This window comes from Pseudorca crassidens, chromosome 5 (genome assembly GCF_039906515.1).
Source record: "Pseudorca crassidens isolate mPseCra1 chromosome 5, mPseCra1.hap1, whole genome shotgun sequence".
NCBI classification, from domain to species: domain Eukaryota; kingdom Metazoa; phylum Chordata; class Mammalia; order Artiodactyla; family Delphinidae; genus Pseudorca; species Pseudorca crassidens.
In genome coordinates, this window is record NC_090300.1 from 79483438 (window position 1) to 79502780 (window position 19343).

At 50.3% G+C, this 19343-nt stretch overlaps 1 protein-coding gene across 1 annotated transcript in view; it reads left to right on the forward strand.

Moving 5' to 3' along the window:
- ITGB5 (integrin subunit beta 5) overlaps positions 1-19343 on the forward strand; it is a 111695-nt gene that overhangs the window by 59795 nt on the left and 32557 nt on the right. Inside the window, exons 6-9 of the mRNA XM_067738647.1 lie at positions 1437-1598; positions 3056-3151; positions 4933-5022; positions 12211-12345. Of these exons, the coding sequence (XP_067594748.1) occupies positions 1437-1598; positions 3056-3151; positions 4933-5022; positions 12211-12345 (483 nt within the window). The remainder of the gene's footprint in view (positions 1-1436; positions 1599-3055; positions 3152-4932; positions 5023-12210; positions 12346-19343) is intronic.

The window sequence follows — 19343 nt, forward strand, 5'->3', positions numbered from 1 at the left end:
TTAGGTTGCTTCCATGTCCTGACTATTGTAAACAGAGCTGCAATGAACATTTTGGTACATGACTCTTTTTGAATTATGGTTTTCTCAGAAGCAGCCGCATAGCACAGGGAGATCAGCTCGGTGGTTTGTGACCACCTAGAGGGGTGGGATAGGGAGGGTGGGAGGGAGGGAGACGCAAGAGGGAAGAGATGTGGGGACATATGTATATGTATAACTGATTCCCTTTGTTATAAAGCAGAAACTAACACACCATTGTAGAGCAATTATACTCCAATAAAGATGTTAAAAAGCATGCTTATTGTGATACGTTAAGGCTGTGTTTCCACTTGACTGCAAGCTTTTTGAGGTCTGGAACAGGCTGTTTCTTAGACCCAGTGCCTTCCATGGGGACTGCATGTGGTAGGAAGTCAGTAATTGTCTGTTGGATGAACGTTGAGAGTCTGGGAAACTGATTCCCCAAAGGTGAATTCTTTGCTCACAGCTGGCCTCCTGGCTTTCAGTCCTCCCTGGCTTCTTTTCAAACTGCCTTTTCTTCCTTGTGTTACGCTGACTCTTTGTGACTTATTTCCACGCTGCTTTCGGAGCAAATGAGAAAATATCATACCTCTTGAAGGCTGTTTTATCCATCATTGTGGCGATAAGAAAGAGAGGATGATACCCTCAATCCCTTATCTGCCATAAGGTGATAGCTTTTAACTTGTAAAGTCTGTGAATCCAGTCTCCTATTTCAGTGTCAAGTGTACATGTGTAGATAACCCAGCGGTGTTTAAACCCTTCCTGTATTCATCCTGCTACCCACGTATTTTGGGATGCTCTTTCACTACTGGTGTGAAGGCAACCCTATCCCAGTTTTTGTTGCCCTGTATCAGGGTCTAGCTGCTCCTACTAGTAATGACTGGGAGTGTTTTTGTGTAGTATCGGGGCCACGGTGTCTAAATATGAAAAAATAGAGTCCTTCCCTTGCAAGGTAGCTCGTATTGAGCCGTGCCTCTGTCTGAAGAGTGGATACATTCCATACAGTGAAGCAGTAAAGGGAGAAAAGAGCGAGTCTGATTGACCTTAACTACCAGACTAGTTCAGTTCGTGATTGGAGTGGTTTACTTCTACCAGAAAGATGGCCGGTTTTCTCAAATCCTCCAAAGACAGATCTGTCTGTCGGTCATTAGAACACTCTGTTGTGAGTGATTCGTGTCTACTTGGGGGACTGAAGTGATCACTTACCAGTCATCTTAGACAAGGGCAGCCAGCCGAGTGTGTTGAAGGGAGGTTGGGGGGCTACTAAAGGCTGCTCTGTGGAAGGAACTATAGGGGAGGCTAAAAGGGGAGGCGTCCAAGGGGAGTGGCTGTCAGGTACAGAGTCGAGCAGGGAGGGGCAGGATGCCCCAGGGCAGTCCTGGGTGGCAGCCAGGAAGGCCTAACACCCATCTGTCCCTCAGGAGAAGATCGGCTGGCGAAAGGACGCGCTGCACCTGCTGGTGTTCACAACGGACGACGTGCCCCACATCGCGCTGGACGGAAAGCTGGGGGGCCTGGTGCAGCCTCACGACGGCCAGTGCCACCTGAATGAGGCCAACGAGTACACTGCCTCCAACCAGATGGTGAGGACAGGGGACCCCAGCACCGCTCCCGCCGCCCCGCCTATGGTCCGAGACCTCGCCGGCCTTTGCCACCTTCCTCTGGACCTCTACTCACCGACTCTCCACCCCATTCTTGGGACTGGGTCTCTACTCCGTCTTCTCCAACTGGGCTTCTAGAACTTCTCCTCGTCATTAACTTAGACCATTTCTCAGGGATTTCTGTAGCTTTCTGCTTTTGTGCCCCCACATGGGGAGTGTTTAGTCGAGGGAAGAGGTGACCTGGCGAGACAGGATGGATCTCAAAGGGGAGAGGTGATTTTGCACGAGGGAGAGGACTGTGTTCCAGCAGAGCCAAAAACTGGGATAGAAGTTTTGGGGCAAGACCAGCGAAGACGAGACTTCCTGACTTCTAGAAATGGGTTTCCTGATGCCCTGAGTTCCATCAGTGTCAGGGGTGGGGCGGCAGGTGTCCTACACGGGAGGAGAAGCCCCAAGGACCTTCCATTCCCAGGAGCCTGTCACTGGGACCATACGATTAAACAGAACTTAGGCAGAATTTCAAACATATGCTAGGCCAGTGAAGTGGACTCGACCTAACTATCAACCAGAGCCAACAATTAAGATTTTTCCACACTTGCTGTTCAGTTTTTTCCTCGCAAAATCTACACCCTCTTCCTTCGCAAACCCATTCTGGTGTTTGGCTGGAGAGAAATTCTTTCTAATTCTTGCTGGACTAGTCCGTTTTCTCCAGTTTTAAGAGGTGGTCAAGAGTAATGGAGTCTGGAAAAAGAACTCATAACTGTACAACCTGATAACTGTAGAACTCACCGATGAGGACCCCAGCGTCCATCATCAGCCCTTAAAAGTCCTTCCGGACGTTGCTGAGCTGCCTCGAGGTGTCCTCCCTCCCTTCTTGCTCTGCACCCCTCCCCCGCCATAGCCCAACTTTTAGTCCAAATGTCAGCAGCCTCTTCTGCCCGTTCTGAGCCATGAGAGGACTGAGCAGAGCCTGTAGGGGACATTGGCAGGCCCAATACTGGGCACAGGAAAAGGAAAAATTGGGCAAGGAGATCAGGAAGATCAGTCTTAGGGAAGAGAGGGAAGATAACAGGTGTTGACGGTAGGTGGTCGGACGTGGTGGCTCTCCTTTTGGGGACTTCCCCCCTCTGCCCCATTCCTGCTGAAGGGATGGAAACACGGACCAAGTGTGGGAAACCTCCACTCATCACTTCTCTATTCTGGGTTGGAGGGGTAGGAGGAGTGAGTCTAGTTTCGTAGGTGCCAGAGGGTCCTTTCCTGGAGAATCTCCCCCACAGTTTCTCAGTAAGGAGCTGCCGATGGGGCGTGGTTATTAAGGCGCTGCCAGGGGAAGGTGCTTATCGTGGCAAGTGATGAGTTACTGAGCACACGTTGGAGCCACGTGCTCGTGTGTCAGCCTGGGAGAAGTGTTACAACCTTGCCTTTTGCCTTGGCCCTAGGACTATCCATCCCTTGCCTTGCTTGGAGAGAAATTGGCAGAAAACAACATCAACCTCATCTTTGCAGTGACGAAGAACCATTATATGCTCTACAAGGTACACCTGGAGGGAGTGAGGGAGGCTGATGGCCTGAATCTGGGGGCCCTGCTGACCCTGAGATGAATGGGAGATTGGAATGTGGGGTCAGGTGAAGTGTGGAGGCCGGGTGAGGGGTGTTAACAGCCCTGTTCTGTGTGGGCAGAGATCCAGAGGAGGGTGGAATATAGCCCTGATCCGATCTACTGGAAAATAATAGTATTAAGGAAGCTCTTAAGCGTTCATAGAGCAGTACATACCAAGGAAGTTAAACATATGGTTTCTAATCTGGTAATGAGAAAAACTTTGGACATAGTTTTTCAGATGATGAAACGGAAGCACCCAGGGAATAGGGAAGGAAGATATAAAATGAAAATGTACAGAAAGAAAACTAGGCATCTAGGCAGGCTGCATCACCAGTCCCACAGTCTATAGAGTATTTTATGCCTTCCTGCAGAGTACGGGGGACCAGTGGGTTAGTTTGGGACAGGAATTTCTGAAGAAAACAATACGTGTCTTGAGTGAACAGAGCAGTATGTGTGTGAGCCTGCCCTGTCTAAGAGAGACTCTTCCCAGGTCATCCCATGGGCCACCATTATACGTTTCCCTCCTGAATGTGCTCTTTCCCACGATCACAGGCAAGTTGCCTTTCCCTAGAACTCTCCTCCAGACTGCTCAGGGAGTGTTCGTGTGAGCCAAGTGTGAAGCCCAGCTCACCTCTGACATCTTTTGAATTGAGAGGTTATGAGAAATTAATCCCCACCTCCAGAACAGCCAACCCCTGTCCCCTCTCTTTACTGCTCTTAAGTATCCCCCAAAGAACCCTTGTCTGATGGTGTGTTTCTGTTGCTTCTGCCTGAGATAATCATTGATAAAATGCCACTTACACCTTCTTGAGTTCTTTATCTTCTTTTAGTCTGAATCAATTTTAGAAGATGAAAACAAGGGAAGGAGGTTGCTTAGTGAAGATAGCAGGATAGAACATATCCATTCACAAATACCATTTTTAGAGGTCAGTTGCACAGACTGTACTGAGAATGCTACCGGATGCTCCAGGAGGGAAGAGACCCACCTCGGCTTAAGCCAGCCTTGCTCAGAACCAAGGACCTCTCGCTCGGGAGGCATATCCAGCCCAAGGCAGGCTGAGGGTGGCGGGTGTTTCTAGCAATTTCTGTCACTTTAGTAAGTGACATACTCAGGCCTTCGTACAAGTGAAAGAGGAAAGGCAGCCACTTCAAGGCTGCCTGCTTTGCCAAAGACTTCTCCCGGAGATACCAGACCTCCTTGGGAAGGCACCATGCACGTTCATTTCCCTCCTAGGAAAAGAGAGGCTGTATTTGAGACCCTTAGAAAAGCTTCCCCTTTCACTTCTGCTGGCCAGGTCGAGGGCATCCTTGAACTGAACCTGGGGATGCCCGTGTAGTCTGGCGGGGAGAGGGCGAGCACATCCATAATGTATTGACCTTAGAGGATGGAATTCCAGAGAGTTGTCCATTACATGCCAGAGAGGAGGGGTCTCCGAGAAGAAGCATGACATTATGCTTCAGGAACAGGTCTTGCCAGGCCCTTTCCACCCAGACCTTCAAGAATCGAGATTGCACAGCCGACTGCAACAACTCCATTCCCTTGTGCCTTCTTCTTACCTCTGCTTGTGGCATCTTCTCTAGTTTACGGTGTGAGAGAGCGGCAGAATCAGTGCTGGGGGCCCTGACGGTTCTAGCTCAGTAGGGCAGCGTTCACTCTTTGACAGTGTGGAAGGGCAAAATGGGCTCATCTGTTTTCTTTTTTTTCCCCCCCCCAAGAATTTTACAGCCCTGATACCTGGAACAACGGTGGAGATATTACACGGAAACTCCAAAAATATAATTCAACTGATTATCAATGCATACAATGTAAGTCACTGGTTTCTTCCCCCACCCTCTCCCCCTGAGGGAGCTGGTGTGGACTCAGGTGGACTCAGGCCTCTGTGTTCCCCGTGGCGAGAAGTGAGAAGCACACACACTGACTTCGCCTCCCAGTGGGCAGGACTGAAATCCCCCAGGCTTCTGGAGCTCCACATAGACCTGCAGACTAGGGTCTGATTGTAATCAGGTCCTCTCAGAGGAAACCTGAGTGGGCCTGTTAAATCCTGTGCTTTTGTAACCTGTCCTGTTAACTCGGCTCTGCTCTACTAAGTACAGCACTTAAGGATGTAGTTTAGCAGTCAGTGCCACGTCCCAAGCCAGTCACCCATGATTCCCAAACCTTTCTCCTTCCTACCCTCCTTCCTCTCAATTTCTAACACCCAGGAGGTATTTGGCTCAGACCTACCTTTTCTCGGGAAAACGACAAGCATGATTTCTTGTGCTGGGAAGTATGTGCCTTCAGCTGTCCCCTCCTTGCAAGACCTCCAGTGCCCACCCAGCCCCTCATGAGGCCTGGTAATTCCCAAATTGGAATTCAGAGTGCATCTTCCTGTTAAAACAAAGTTCTACATAGAGGAAATGTAGCTTAAGGAATAATGTTAGTCCTGAACTTACGTAGACTAGACATGTGGGCTAACCTGGGAATGTGATTAACCACTCTGGAATCACATGTGTGTTAGAAAAACCATCTTACTTTCCCATGACTGATTTTCATATGTGTATTTGGAGCTCTGCCTTTCCAGTTGAATTTGTGACCCTACTGATGCAGCCTTATTTTGTTTTTGTTTTTTTTTGCGGTATGCGGGCCTCTCGCTGTTGTGGCCTCTCCCGTTGCGGAGCACAGGCTCCGGACACGCAGGCTCAGCGGCCATGGCTCACGGGCCCAGCCGCTCCGCGGCATGTGGGATCTTCCCGGACTGGGGCACGAACCCGTGTCCCCTGCATCAGCAGGCGGGCTCTCAACCACTGCACCACCAGGGAAGCCCCAGCCTTATTTTGCGTTACTGCTCGGCTAGACCAGGAGCTGTAGGTAATGCCCTCGCCGTGGGGGACCCAGAGCTTGGGGGTTCCCAGCCCTCACCTGGTCTCCTGGAGCCTCAGTGTCCTGAAGGCGGTGAGTGGGCAGCAGTGAGGATTTGTGGCTGGTTTTCCGTCCTCCGCCGCACCTCCACTTTCTGTGCAGCTAAGGATCCTCTGCCTCTCACACAGGCTGTGATCCCGCCTCACTCCGGGAACTTCCTGTTGCGAGAAACTAGACTTCCTTCTCCTTTCCTAACTTATTCCCCACGTACTAACGTCCTCTTTTCTGATCTCTGACCTTTAATCCTCATCGTATCCAGTGGCCACCTTAGAACCCAGTGAGACCAGATTTCCAGGTTAACTACACTTAGCAGTTTTCAGATTCCCACAGCGAGTGGAAGCGTAACATGCTGAGAGTCTGAGAAGAGTGTGTGTCGGCGGCGGGCTGGGCCTACCCAATGTCACCCCCGTCCCGAGGGCCACTCTTCACCATGATGCCTTGGGCCTCAAGCTCTGGACAGGGAACAGAGGAGTCAGTGCGAGAGCCGGAGGCCTACCCTGGGCTGCTCTCTCTGTCCTGCTGGGGTCCCGGGGCTTGGAGACCCCTGGGTTAGCAGGGGGCCGCTGCTGGAACCGCTGTCAACAGTGCAGTGACCAGTGCTTGCTTCCTGCCAAGCCAGGGCGTTTGGGAAAGCAATGGCTGAAGGGCAATCACATCCTGGGCTTTGGCGTGGGCTGCGGATTTCTCCTGGGTTTCTGGGGAGGAGCCACCCCCCAGCATTTCCATCCTAAGTCAGCTCCTGAGTTCTGATGCCCTGGGTGGCTGACAGAGCTCTGGGGCTCCCCCGGCAGCGTTTCCTGCCAAAGGCCCAGGGCCCTGCTCCTCGAGACTTTAATATAGGAGGGCATCATGACACCCAGTTCTGTGGAACTGGCGGGGTGGTGTGCACCAGAAATGGAAAAGGCGCTCTGCTCAGTCAGCGTTCTGTGCGGCCAAGTGGGTTGCACGTCCACACCCGTGTGTGGGTCCCCTGAAGACCAGGGTGCACGAGACAGTGGTGGTGGTTCCCTGGGCGGGATCTCATAAGTGCTCAGTGCTGCTCTCCCTCTGAGGCACGTTGCATTGGCCCTGAGCAGGATTCATGGTAGATAAATTCGTTTTCTTAATGGAAATCCAGGGGCCTGGGTTGAGGTCAGGAGAGGAGCAGGGAGCCCTTTCTGCGGCTGAGGATTTGGGAACCAGAAGAGTAGAGAAGGGGGTCTATTCCAGGCAGGAGCTGCGTTTGGAACCTGGGATGAGCCCCCTGAGGACCTTTGGGAATCTAGTACCGTAGCTGGACTCTGAGTTAAACTGGTGTGTCTGGAAGAGAACACGTTAGGAAACAAGACATGTGACTTATGAGTGAACGTGTGAAATTCAACCTTTAAAATGGGCGTTTCTGGAATACTATCCACAACGACTATGCAGATTCATTGGAAAATGAAAACAGATTTATTGAGAGATAATTAACCAACAATACAGTGTACAGATTTAAAGTGTATATTTTGATAAGTTTTGACACTTGTACACACCTGTGAAACCATCACTACATCAAGACAGTGAATGTGTACATCACCCTAAAAAGTCGGGACCCTTGGTAACTCCCTACTTCTGCCCTTTCCTTCAGTGGAAATTTAAAGAAATAGATTAAATATAGAAACAGAAAGGTATTCAGAGCACAGTCTGGTTGGTGGAAGCCGCGTTGCGGGTGTGTTGGTGCTTGACGTTGATTAGCACCCCGTCCGCCGGCTGCCGTCCTTTCTGGCAAAACGGGAAGGCCCGGGCTGGGCCTCAGCTGCCCATACTTCTGGATTTGAACCCGCACGGGTGGTATGTGTGTGTGTATATGTGTATGTGCGCACGTGCACTTTGGCCTGCACGGGCCTGTGTGAGTGTGTGTGTGTGTATGCGCGCTTGTGCACTTTGGCCTCTGGGTGTGTGTGTGTACGTACGCACGTGCACTTTGGCCTACACAGGTGTGTGTGTGTGTGTGTGTGAGTGAGTGCACACGTGTGTGCACATGCACTTTGGCCTGCACAGGCCTGTCTGTGTGTGTGGACATATGTGCACACATGCACTTTGGCCTGCATGGGCCTGCATGTGTGTGTGTACGTGTGCACGTGCACTTTGGCCTGCACAGGCCAGTGTGTTTGTGTGTGTGTGTGTGTACATACGTGTGCATGTGCACTTTGGCCTGCACAGCCTGTGTGTGTGTGTGCGCGCGTGTGCATACACACGTGCGCTTTGGCCCGTGCAGGGGCTCTGGTTGTCCTTTCACCTGTTCCTCTCCCCGGCCACAGTCCAAGCACAGCTCTCATGGGACCATTTGTGTTTCTCTGCATCACCTTGCCACCTCTGTGCTTTGGGGTTGACTTCTACCTCGCTTATAGTTGGTACACGGTCCGTGGGGACATCCTGAGAGGATTGCAGCAGAGCACAGGTAACAGTGGAAATGGCCATGGTGTGACTCTAGGCTGGGGAGGGAGCACAACGGGAAGGGCACATTTAATGTAACGTCTCGTAGAATCGAGTCTGTTGTTCTTGGCTTTCACTGTGTGAAACGTTCACCTCTGGGCTTCGATTTCTACGTTTTTTCTTGCTGTGCCAACTTCTTTATTGTGAGAGATCACCAGCGTGGAGCTTTGCTGTACAGTGGGTGCTGGTGAGAGGTTCCCTTCTAGAGCTCAGAGGTAGGGCCCTGGGTGCGTGCAAACACACACACACACATACACACACACACCACCAGCATTATGTCACCTTGACAAAGGGGGGTGGCACTCAGAGAGAAATCATGGCGGGGGGGGTCCCTTTTCAGAGTGGGAAAGAAAAGAATGAGCTGGAAACCACTAGAGCTGCATGTGGAGGGTGACATCAGAGTCCTCTCTGAGCACATGTTTCTCTTTTTGTTGTTGCCATGAAGTCTGCTCCCACCCACTCCACAGCTGGCCTGACTTAACGCAGTTGCAGATGGGACCTAGCCTGAGTATTTCATAGCCTTTAAACTTCTTGACATTGTCTTCTTGTCCTAGGGTGAGGAGTAAGGAATCATGTTCAGAGGCAAATTTGGTAGGAATTAATTGAATTTCAGATAATTATCTTATGACACAAAAGTTTTCATGCATCAAAACTGCACTGGCTGTGGCTTTGATCCTCTGCTATATATCCTGTACTCCACCCATTTCATTCATTTGTTCAACAAATAAATACTGACTAACGTGTGGCAGGCATCATGCCACACGGTGGGAATAAAACAGTGAACAGAACACAGTCCTGCCCTCCAGGAGCTCATAATCTTTGAGGGGAGACTGACTCAACCAGGATACAACCTGACCATCTGCACTCTCCAAGATCAGAGCCAGTTTTCGAGTAAAGAAGGGCCCGGTCTGGTGACTACAGAGAGCACTGCCGGGAGACCCAGAAGGCCCGGTTCTGGTCCTGCCTGCCTGCCCCTGGCAGCTCAGTGGCCCTGGATAAGGCCCTTTCTTTGGCCTCTGTTCCCACTTCCATAAAATGGGAGGTTTGAACTGAATAATCTCCACAGTTCCTACCCGAGACAACATGGGGATCAGGAATAATACAAACTTCAGATCTGGACACAAAACTTGGGGGTCTCACGGCCAGAGGAGAATATAGAATTCTGTTTGCATCTGTTACAGTTACTGGTTCATTGAATAGGAGTCCCGTTCCCCAGTGCGCTCTCTCCCTCCTCCAAGTTCCCCATTAATGCTTCCGGGTAGTGGCTTCAGCACGTCTTGATGGGAATGGCTGATGCTTTCTCCCAAAGTCTTGTTTGTGAGCCACGGGGCCCTCATATTTCATCAGACTGATCCCAAGTAATTTTTAAATAGCTCCGATCTACCTAGCCCTTTAATGATAAACTGTTTTGCCTCATCTTCACATTTATTTGCATTTAATATATATAATTTTTAATTTACCTTGTCTTTCAAAAATTAAGTTTCTTCCAATAGGCCTGAGCTGTCTACCATAGCTGCTGTCAAAACATCCATCCATCCATCCATCCATCCATCCATCCATCCATCCATCCATTCAGCAAAAGCTCGTGTTCAGTCTTAGAGAGAAATATGATATGGTCCTTGAAATTCACAGCTCAGTGGGGAGAACAGATTTGTGAACAGCAGGAGAGCTGTGTGTGCTGAGTGGCGCTCTCAAGCCCTCTGCCAGTGGAGGCTGGCACTAACAAGAGGAAGTGGATTTAAGAGAGAGTATTTTTAGAGTTGTAGAAGCACTTAGACAATTTGTTGCAAAGGGAGAGACTATTTCTTGCAGAGAGTGTTTTCAACAAGCTGTTAATGTGTTGGGGAAACTGCATATTTACCTAATTCAAGTTTGACACTACATGCTCAGCAGAAAAGAGAAAAAGAAAGAAAAGAAACCCCATGAGAGCAGGAAGCACTTCTGCCTGCCATTCCATCCAACGCCCTGTTCCCTGGAGTGCGCTTGAGAAGGAGGTGGGAGTCTGAAAGGCTGTCAGTTGATGTGGAGGGGGTGTCCATGTGTCTCTCGGAGTATGTGCACCCTGCTATTCTGAGTGTATTTAGTGTATAAAAAATTCTTTTTGTAAGATGTGCCCTAACTACAAGCCAGTTATTTCATTTGGCCTCTGTCTCTAAAGTACATCCTCCTTAGAGATTCTCAGTGTCAATTTTTTAAACTTGGAGACCTACAGAAGGTTGTACAGACTTTTTACAAATTAAATACACCCGAGTAGGGCTTCCCTGGTGGCTCAGTGGTTGAGAGTCTGCCTGCCCATGCAGGGGACGCGGGTTCGTGCCCCGGTCCGGGAGGATCCCACGTGCCGTGGAGCGGCTGGGCCCGTGAGCCGTGGCCGCTGAGCCTGCACATCCGGAGCCTGTGCTCCGCAACGGGAGAGGCCACAGCAGTGAGAGGCCCGCGTACCGCAAAAATAAATAAATAAAATAAATACACCCGAGTATAGAACCACCCAGGCCAAAAAGCAGAATATTACGAGCATCCAGAACCCCTGTGTCCTTTTCTGTTACTGTCCCCTGGGGGTAACCGTTAGTTGTGCCCGTCTTTGAGTTTCATATAAATAGAATCATAGACTATGTATGCCTTCGGCGTCTGGCTTCTTCTGGGCTGTGTGATATGAGATTCATCAGTGTCATGACATGTAGTCATTTCATTCATTCTTGTACTGTGTGATATTCTACATGAACACACCATAATTTGAAAAAAAAAAAAAAGTCTGTTCTGTTGATAGGCATTTGGGTAGTTCCAGTTTCTAGCTGTTACAGACAGTGTTGCTGTGAACATTCGTACGTGTTTTCTGGTCAGTACACATCTCTGTTGGATATAATCCTAGTGTAAATTGCTTGTCTAAGGTTGACCTAAGCATTAGTAGGTACTGCCTAATGTTTTTCTCAAGGCTTGTACCAGTTCACGCTCCCACCAGCAGGGTATGAGGCACCCATGTGCTCCAACTCATTTCCAACACTTGATATTTTTAGTCTTTTATTTTTTCTAATCTGTCGGGTAATTCTGGCTTGATTTTTGCTTCATCCGTTGTCTTGAGAACATAATCCACGTATAAGGTCTTATTCTCTCAGAATGTAGTTCAGAGCTCATGAATTTGGACCTCATCTGAGGTGCCTGCTGAGCTGATGCGGAAGGAAGATAGGGAGCTGACGGAGGGCGGGGGGAGGAGAGAGAAGAGCAGCTGAGCGAAGGAACATCATCCCAGGCACGTGCAAAGGCCCAGCGTCTGGGGCGCGCACGGCAAGGTTTGAGGCACTGTCTGAAGCTGAGGGTGGGGATGGGGTGATTCTGCAGAGATGAGCAGGAACAGAGCATGACCCCTGGAAGCAGATGAGATTATCATATGGCAGGTGGGCCATTAGCAACTTCTCTGAGCTCACAGAGGGAGACCTCAGGCCAGGGCTAGTAAGATAGTGTGTGGGTGTGGAGAGGATGAAAGGGATGAGGGAGGGGCAGCGAACCTAGCCCACTGGCTCTGGCCTTGGCTTGAGATCCCGGAGTTAAAGGAAGCCATGTGGGCATCAGAGAACCAGTGTGGAGAGCATCTTGGCTGCAGCCTTTACTAATTGGTTCTGGCCTCATCTTCTCTCTCTGTTCAGAGCATCCGGTCTAAAGTGGAGCTGTCTGTCTGGGATCAGCCTGAGGATATCAATCTCTTTTTCACTGCTACCTGCCAGGACGGTGTATCTTACCCTGGTCAGAGGAAGTGTGAAGGCCTGAAGATCGGGGACACAGTAAGTTCTCACCTTCCGTTTGTTTATCCTTGTTAATGTTGGTCATCATTCTTTGGCTTCTGATAACTTTGGTGACTTATTAGAGGCCTTTAGGAGTTTGTATTCTGTCTTCCAGCTCTGCATACTGGAGGACTTTCTTAAGCCTGCCCTGTGCTGTGCCTTCAAGATGCATGTGGACTTAGTAAAAAGCTCCAGGCAGCACACAGCCTTCAGTGCGTTGTCACTTAAGGCTTCCTCAAGTTGACATTGTGCCTTTGGTGTCTTAAACCATCATTATCTTTGTTTGACAGGGATGAAATCAGTGGGAGAGTGTAGGTGGAAAGCTAAAAGACCCTGCCTTCGTTTCTAGTCTTCTACAGCTTGCTCTGTGCCTTGGGTAATCCGACTTTCACTTTTCCTCTATGTAAAGTATGAAGAAAGCCATCCACCTCTTCTGATTTGATGAGATGGAATGGATAACTCTGTTGCAATGGAGGGCATGGGTGCCTTGTCTGGGTTTAAGTGGATATAACTAAATGGTGGAGAAGCAACCTTGTGTAGAAAGATGTGTATCTGTGTACCAAGCCAAGGACGTGAGGGAAGGAGGAGGATACATGGATGATGAGAACAAAGATGAAATACTGGCTCAGAGGCAGGCAGAGTGGTGATGGAGAGCCATCCTCACTTCTAGAGAGTCCTGCTGCCCGAAGCAGACTGTGAGATCCATTCCTTGCTTTATTGACACATTTTTCATTGCTCAGAAAATAGAAAGGCAAATAGAGGACTGAGGGAAAGTTCTCTTCTGTAACTAAAGAATCTGGTTGGAACCAGAAAAATTATAGGGACCTTAAAAATACATGACCGTATCTCCTGGGCTTTCATAAGCACTAATGATGGCCAAGGTGGAGATAAGCAGACATACCCTGGATTCCAGGGAAACGGCTCCAAAAGACAGAGGTGTGGCCGCATGACTGCTTACACTGCAGCGTGGTCTTCTGGAGCTGCCTCACGTTCTGTAATTGATTCTCTCCCTCCTTCCCCTTGCCAACTGCCCTTCGCCCATGTTACAACCCACAGGCGTACATCTCACCCATTCTAAATCTTAACAGTGGTACCTCACCCCAGCAAAGGGACCATTCAGAATGCAGTATCAAGGTTGAGAAAGTGAAGGACTCTAATGACTAGGTAACAGATCTTTTTCTAACGCAGGTTTTTTTCCAAGTTTCTTTTTGCTTTAAAAGAAAAAAATTGAAAGATTGGCCTGACCAAGTTTTCAAACGATGAATCATTAAAAATTTAAAATGATTATTTATGGCGTTTCGCTAAGAAGGTACTCATAGAATAAGGTGACGTTGCTGTAACAAAACTCCTATTCCCATTTTCCTATCGACCTGAATGAATTTTGGAGAGAGTGCTTTAATCTATACAAATAAAAAATAGGAGTAGAATTGATGCCATCCCCTGCCTTATTTAGCAATGAGTAATATTTTCAACGTACATGAACTGCTTGGGTGGGGAAGCCCCATCTCATTAAAGTGGCACATCCAATAAAATTTCATTTTTAATACTTGTCAAATTTTGTGATATATTTATGTTGTTTTGATCAATTGCAATGATTAATCAATACAGATGATGTTTTTAAAAAACACAAAAGCCTTATAGTCAGCGGCTTTAAAGAGACAGCTGTGAAAAATGGAAGGAGGCAGAACTAACCAGAAAAACTCCACGTAAGTGGACTCTGTGGATCTGTGGATGGGATGTTTGGTGCAGTGTGTCAGGAAAGCTAAAGAATGATGTGTGAGAAACACCCAAACAAGGAACCTTTTACTTGGACAAATAGGTTCAGTGGAACAGAGGCGAGGAGGAGGATGTACGGTACACACACCAGGCGCCTGGGTTTCAGGAAGTCTCTTGACAATTTCTAATGACATCCTTATGCAAAGACAGGTAACATGGGTCGGTGATAGCACAGCTAGGCAGATGCATAGCTGAGTAAACCTGCTTTCTAAGAGTGTCGATAACGTCATCTGGAGGAAGACTTGACGGAGGTTCCAGCTGTCTCCTGTCTACTCCCGGCTTGAGATTAACTCGAGGGAGAACTACTTATCAAAGTTGGGGAGGTCACAGAGCTGGAGAAAACAGGTTAGCTTATAAAGCAGGAAAACCAAGATTTAAGAACATTTTTAAAAATTGAGCTGTGTTGAAATCATCAGGATTCATATCTTACATTAAGTTCAGAATATTAATAGGATAGAGGGAACTTGGTTTGACAGTAGCTTTTAAGAAAAGGATCTGGTAGATTCTAATTCCCAAAGGCTCAGTGTGAATAAGCAGTGTTGCTTTGAAAAAAAAAGCCAACTGAGGCTGCATTAATGGAACCCCAGAGAAAATGGTTTCACTCTTTTTTGTGTGGGTCAGACTGTGTCTGGAGTTCTTTGTTCAGTTTTGTTTTTTTTTTTTCAGAGGGCAAGTGTAAAGGAACTATCTTGATGGAGGTATATAGACACCAGGAAGATCAAAGGAACTGGTGTTTCTTGCTAATAATAGCATAAAGTTGGAATTCTTTTTGAATGCAAGAAACTGAAGCCAGTTTATGCTACCATAAGAAAAAAGGGGAAATTATTATAAGAATATTGGGTCCCTAATGGACCCAAGGGGGCAATGCAGTTAGTATTGGAAAGGACTGGAAAGTAACTGGACAAAGGGTTAGCTCCATGTTCCTCACTGGGTCCCTTGTAAGGAAGATAGTTATTCATGTTGACAGATGAGAAAAACTGAGGCACGAAGAATTCAATTAAGTGCCCAAGTAAGTAGCCAGTAAGTAGCAGCCAGTAAGTGGCAAAGTTCAAGTTCAAGGCCAGGGCTTTCTGGCTCTGATGCCAGCACCCATGCCCCCTCCCCCTGGCCTCTTGTTGCCCATGCCTATGGTCCTGTTCCATCATCCCCGTTCAGATGGCTCGCCTCAGAGCAGAGCACCGTAGCAAGGGCCGGGGCCTCCAGCAGGGAACACCTCACCGCATTCTGTGTACACCCCCTGGGGCTCAGTGCTGCTGGGCGTCCCGAGATGTGGGATCACCCACAGACGGCAGTGGACTCACAGCTCTCTCCAGACCAAGTCCTCTCCCTGGTCATTGCCCTCTGACTGTGGAGGGAATGACAGAGTTACCATTTCGTGGGAATTTATTTTACTCTCCGTGCTCTGCTAGGGCTTGGCTGCTGGCTTCCTCTGCTGCTTGCAGCCTCTGTCAGGGCGACATTACTTCCCCATTTTATGTGAGAAAGACTGAGGCTCCGAGGTGGGGGGCCCTGGCTGCTGGTGAGCACAAGCGCCAGGAGTCAGAGCTGCAACCACTGATTCCACAGTGCGTGTTTTTTTCCTTATACCTCGTGCATTTTGAAAGTAAAAGTTTCAGAGGAGCTAAAGGTGGGATCGTCACCACTTTTGTGCGGACACTCTAGTGTACAGGTTTTGTTTTTTGCTAGGATAGGATACTTCGGAAAAATAGGAACATTGTCCAGAAGACAGGAAAGGATTTTAAGTGGCATTTTTCACAAAAGTGGAAAATCTCAGACGTATTTGGATGACTTCTAGAGCATTTGAAACGGAAGGAAGAAGGGTGCTTCTCCCACGCCCTCCACAGCAGTTCCACATGGGCGGGCCGGGGAGAGCCTCCCTTGGGGTCCCCGGGGCCATGGTCCTGTTGAGACAGCGGCCCAAAGGCAGGCCTGCCATGCTGGCTCCTTGTTTCCTCTCTCTGCCCAAGAGGCCACAGTCACATGGCCCCCGGCTCTGCCGCCAGGGCTGTGTGGGTGGAAACACACTGACACAGAGCAGTGGCCACTTGCCTGTCATAGCCGGACCCAGTGCTTCTTGTAGGCCACCGGAGGTGAGCTCTTTGAGGCCCTGGAGGCAGTGGGGGGCAGAATCCAGGGCAAAATGGAAATGTGGGGTCCTTGTTAAAAAATAAAGAATTTCAGGATGACAACAGCAGAGCATTAAACTAAGCGCGGGCCCTTCTGAGCATGGGGCTCTGTGTGACTGCACGGGCACGTGCCCACGGAGCTGGCCTGGAGGGAGAACTGGGGGGCTTCCCCTCAACCCCCTTATTGCTGAAGGAGAGATGTACTTCTGTCCCTCATCTCAGGCTGAACTTTCTCCAAAGAGCTGACAGTTGGACTTAGGTTTGCTCCTGAGCATGTGGGCACTTCCCCCTTGACATTTGTCCCGGGGACAAATCTGGTGGAGGAAATGTAGGTGCAGGAGTCAACCCCACAGGGTTGGGGGCAGTGATGAAAGCCGGGCCTGGTGCTGCGGGAGCCCCAAGGAGGAAGGGCCCCGCATCGCAGAGGGGGTGCTGCTTGAGCTGAGGCTCCGAGTTTTCCAGACATAGAAAAAGAGTGGGGAGGCCCCATTAGTGGTGAGGCCGAGAAGGTGTGAACGAGCATTGATTGCCCCGTTGCAGGTGTGAAGCAGCTGAGGCGGGGAGTGGGTTGGGAACTGAGAAGAGAGGAGCTGGGGCTGCAGAGGCGGGATTGGGCCAACTGGTAGGACATACGTGCCAAGCTAAGGTGTCTGGCATTATTTGGCAGGCATGATTTCCGTTCTTTAGTACCATGAGCTGGGAGGGCTCTGGGTAAGTCAGAAATGGCGAGGAGGGTAGGCAGGAGTAAAGAGCACAGCAGAAGGGCCCGGGGGCTCACTGGAGGAGAGGGGTTAGGGAAAGCAGACAGGGTGTAACTGCCATCCGGTGCATCTCGGGGTCTGGCCTGTGGATAAGGACATGGCCCATGGGGGAGGGGGAGCCTTGGGACAGCTGGGTTCAAGGGGCATCCGGGCAGGTCTCGCCTCCGTGTAACCAGAGCTTCCTGCAGAGGTGGAGGAGGTGGGCGGGCACCGTCTCCATGGTCACTTCCAATCAGAGGCCATGGTTCTGTGACTGTCCTGTGACCTCTGGGTTAAGAGATCTATCTGTCCAGGCAAGAAGCAAGGGGAGGTGGTAGGGGGTGAGGGACAAAGGTTGTCCTCAGAGAAATACTCCTTACATGAAATCTTGCAGTCCCAAATCCAGTGGTTTCTGTTTTTTTCCCCTAATTTTCCTCCCAGCATCAACCAGGGCTGACTGAGTGGGCCTGGCCACTGGGAGTCAGTTTTCTCATGAACTGGCTTTGACAAATCAGTATGCAAGTGGCTGGCTGTGCGACTGGCACTAACGCCCGGTACAAAGGACCCAGTGAGCCCCGTTGGGGGCTTCCCACAGCGTCCCGCTCTCCGGCCCCTCCCCTGGGGCTCTCCACCCCTTGCCCATGCCCAACGCTTTGTCTCAGCGAGCTCCTAGTGGACTTGGCATTTGCAGAGCGTGGGTTTGGGTGGGGGCTGGGTAGCCCCTTTGAAAGGGTGGTCAGGCCGGCAGCCCTGTGCGGGAACCAGGAGCATCCCAATGAGGTTCAAATAATAAGACTGGGCGGGAGGGAGGACTGCTGTGTCCGCGACCTTCCTCTGGAATCTCCGAGTGGGAAAACGGAAAGTCTCCTGGAACTGGGGAGCCTTCCCTTTCAAGAGTCCACAGTAATCAGGGAAGAGAAGCCTCATTCCAGCTGCCTGACAGACTCTGTGGATTCTTTCCTGAGCCCTCAGGGAAGTGGACTCTGAAGGGAGGAGTAGCAGAACAGATTGACTTGCTGTTGCCGAAGTGCTTTTTATAGCATTCCTGTGCCCAGCAGGACCTGAGACGTAGTGGCTGAAATGGACCTGTTCTCTGGTTATCAGGTGGCCGGCTGCACGCTAGGCTGCATGGGGCCCGACAGCTTGGACCTCGGTTAGACCAGAGCTTTGGCTGAAGAAGGCCACGGGGACCTGCTCAGAAGCCAGGCCTTAGACTGGGCAGACAGTGTGTGAATCGTTCTGAATCCTGGGTGATCAGCTGCCGGCACTGATTCAGGGGCATCCCCAACCTTTCCACCCCCTCTCCAGCAAACACAGACATCTGCGAGGCCCAGGAGATTTAATTCCCTCTCTTGTTACTTGATCCCTTGGTGCAGGCAAGTTTTCCTGGGGGAAGGTTATGCTCACAGATGGACACTCCCCACAGTCTTGCAATAATTAAATGCCTTTGGTTCTTGGTACAGGCTGTTCCTTTGTAATTTTTTCCACTTCTGACCCGCAGCGGCCTTTGTGGGGGGGCCGGGCTTTCCATTTAACAAGTCCAGCAAAGTTATTCCCCTGGGAGGTAGTAGGCGTCTCTCCGAGCCTCAGCGGGAGGGATGTTCATCTCTCTCCACATTCTTGATGCCCCGTGGCACCTCGGTCAGGTGCAGCCTCCCTGCCCTTCCATCTGCGGGCTCAGGTTATCCCCAGCCCAAGTCAGGAAGGTTGAAAGTTGACCAGGAGCTTCTGGTCACTACTGGGTGGGTTCCCATCTAGTGGTCCCTCTGTGAGCCGGGCCTCTCTCTCTCTACCCAGGTCTGGACACTGGACATCTGCCTCATTCCCTATTTCTAGGAGGTGACATGCCAAGGAGAGCACAGGCCCAGCCCCACCCCTCCCCAGCTGTGTGACCAGCACTAAGCTCCCGGAGCCCACCAGCCCCGTTTTCCTTCTGGTAAATGAGGACGCCTCCTCCTAGGGCATGTAAATGAGACGCGCGTGGAGATGCCCAGCACGGGGCCTGGTGCACGTAGTACTCAGCACCTGGTAACCGCTAGGCAGCTTGCAGCGCCCTGGGTGGGTCCGCACCTTTCTTCCTTACCTCGAGAGCCCAGCTGTACCTGAGGGCGTTGGAACCGGGTTGTGAACGTGCTTTTGCCAGTCTCTCCCTTTGCCGCCTCCCACCCCCGACGTGGAGGTGGGGCGTGGGCCCGTCCCACTGTCTGCAGCTGGCTTGCTTCGCCCGGCGTCCTCTGACCCTGGCTCCTGGTCATTGTCCTCAGCGCACCTGTCTGATGGTGTCTGCTGTGATACTGCTTCACTAATGCCGACTCCTGGTGTCTTGTTGCCAAGCAGACTCTCTCCAGGACCTAGG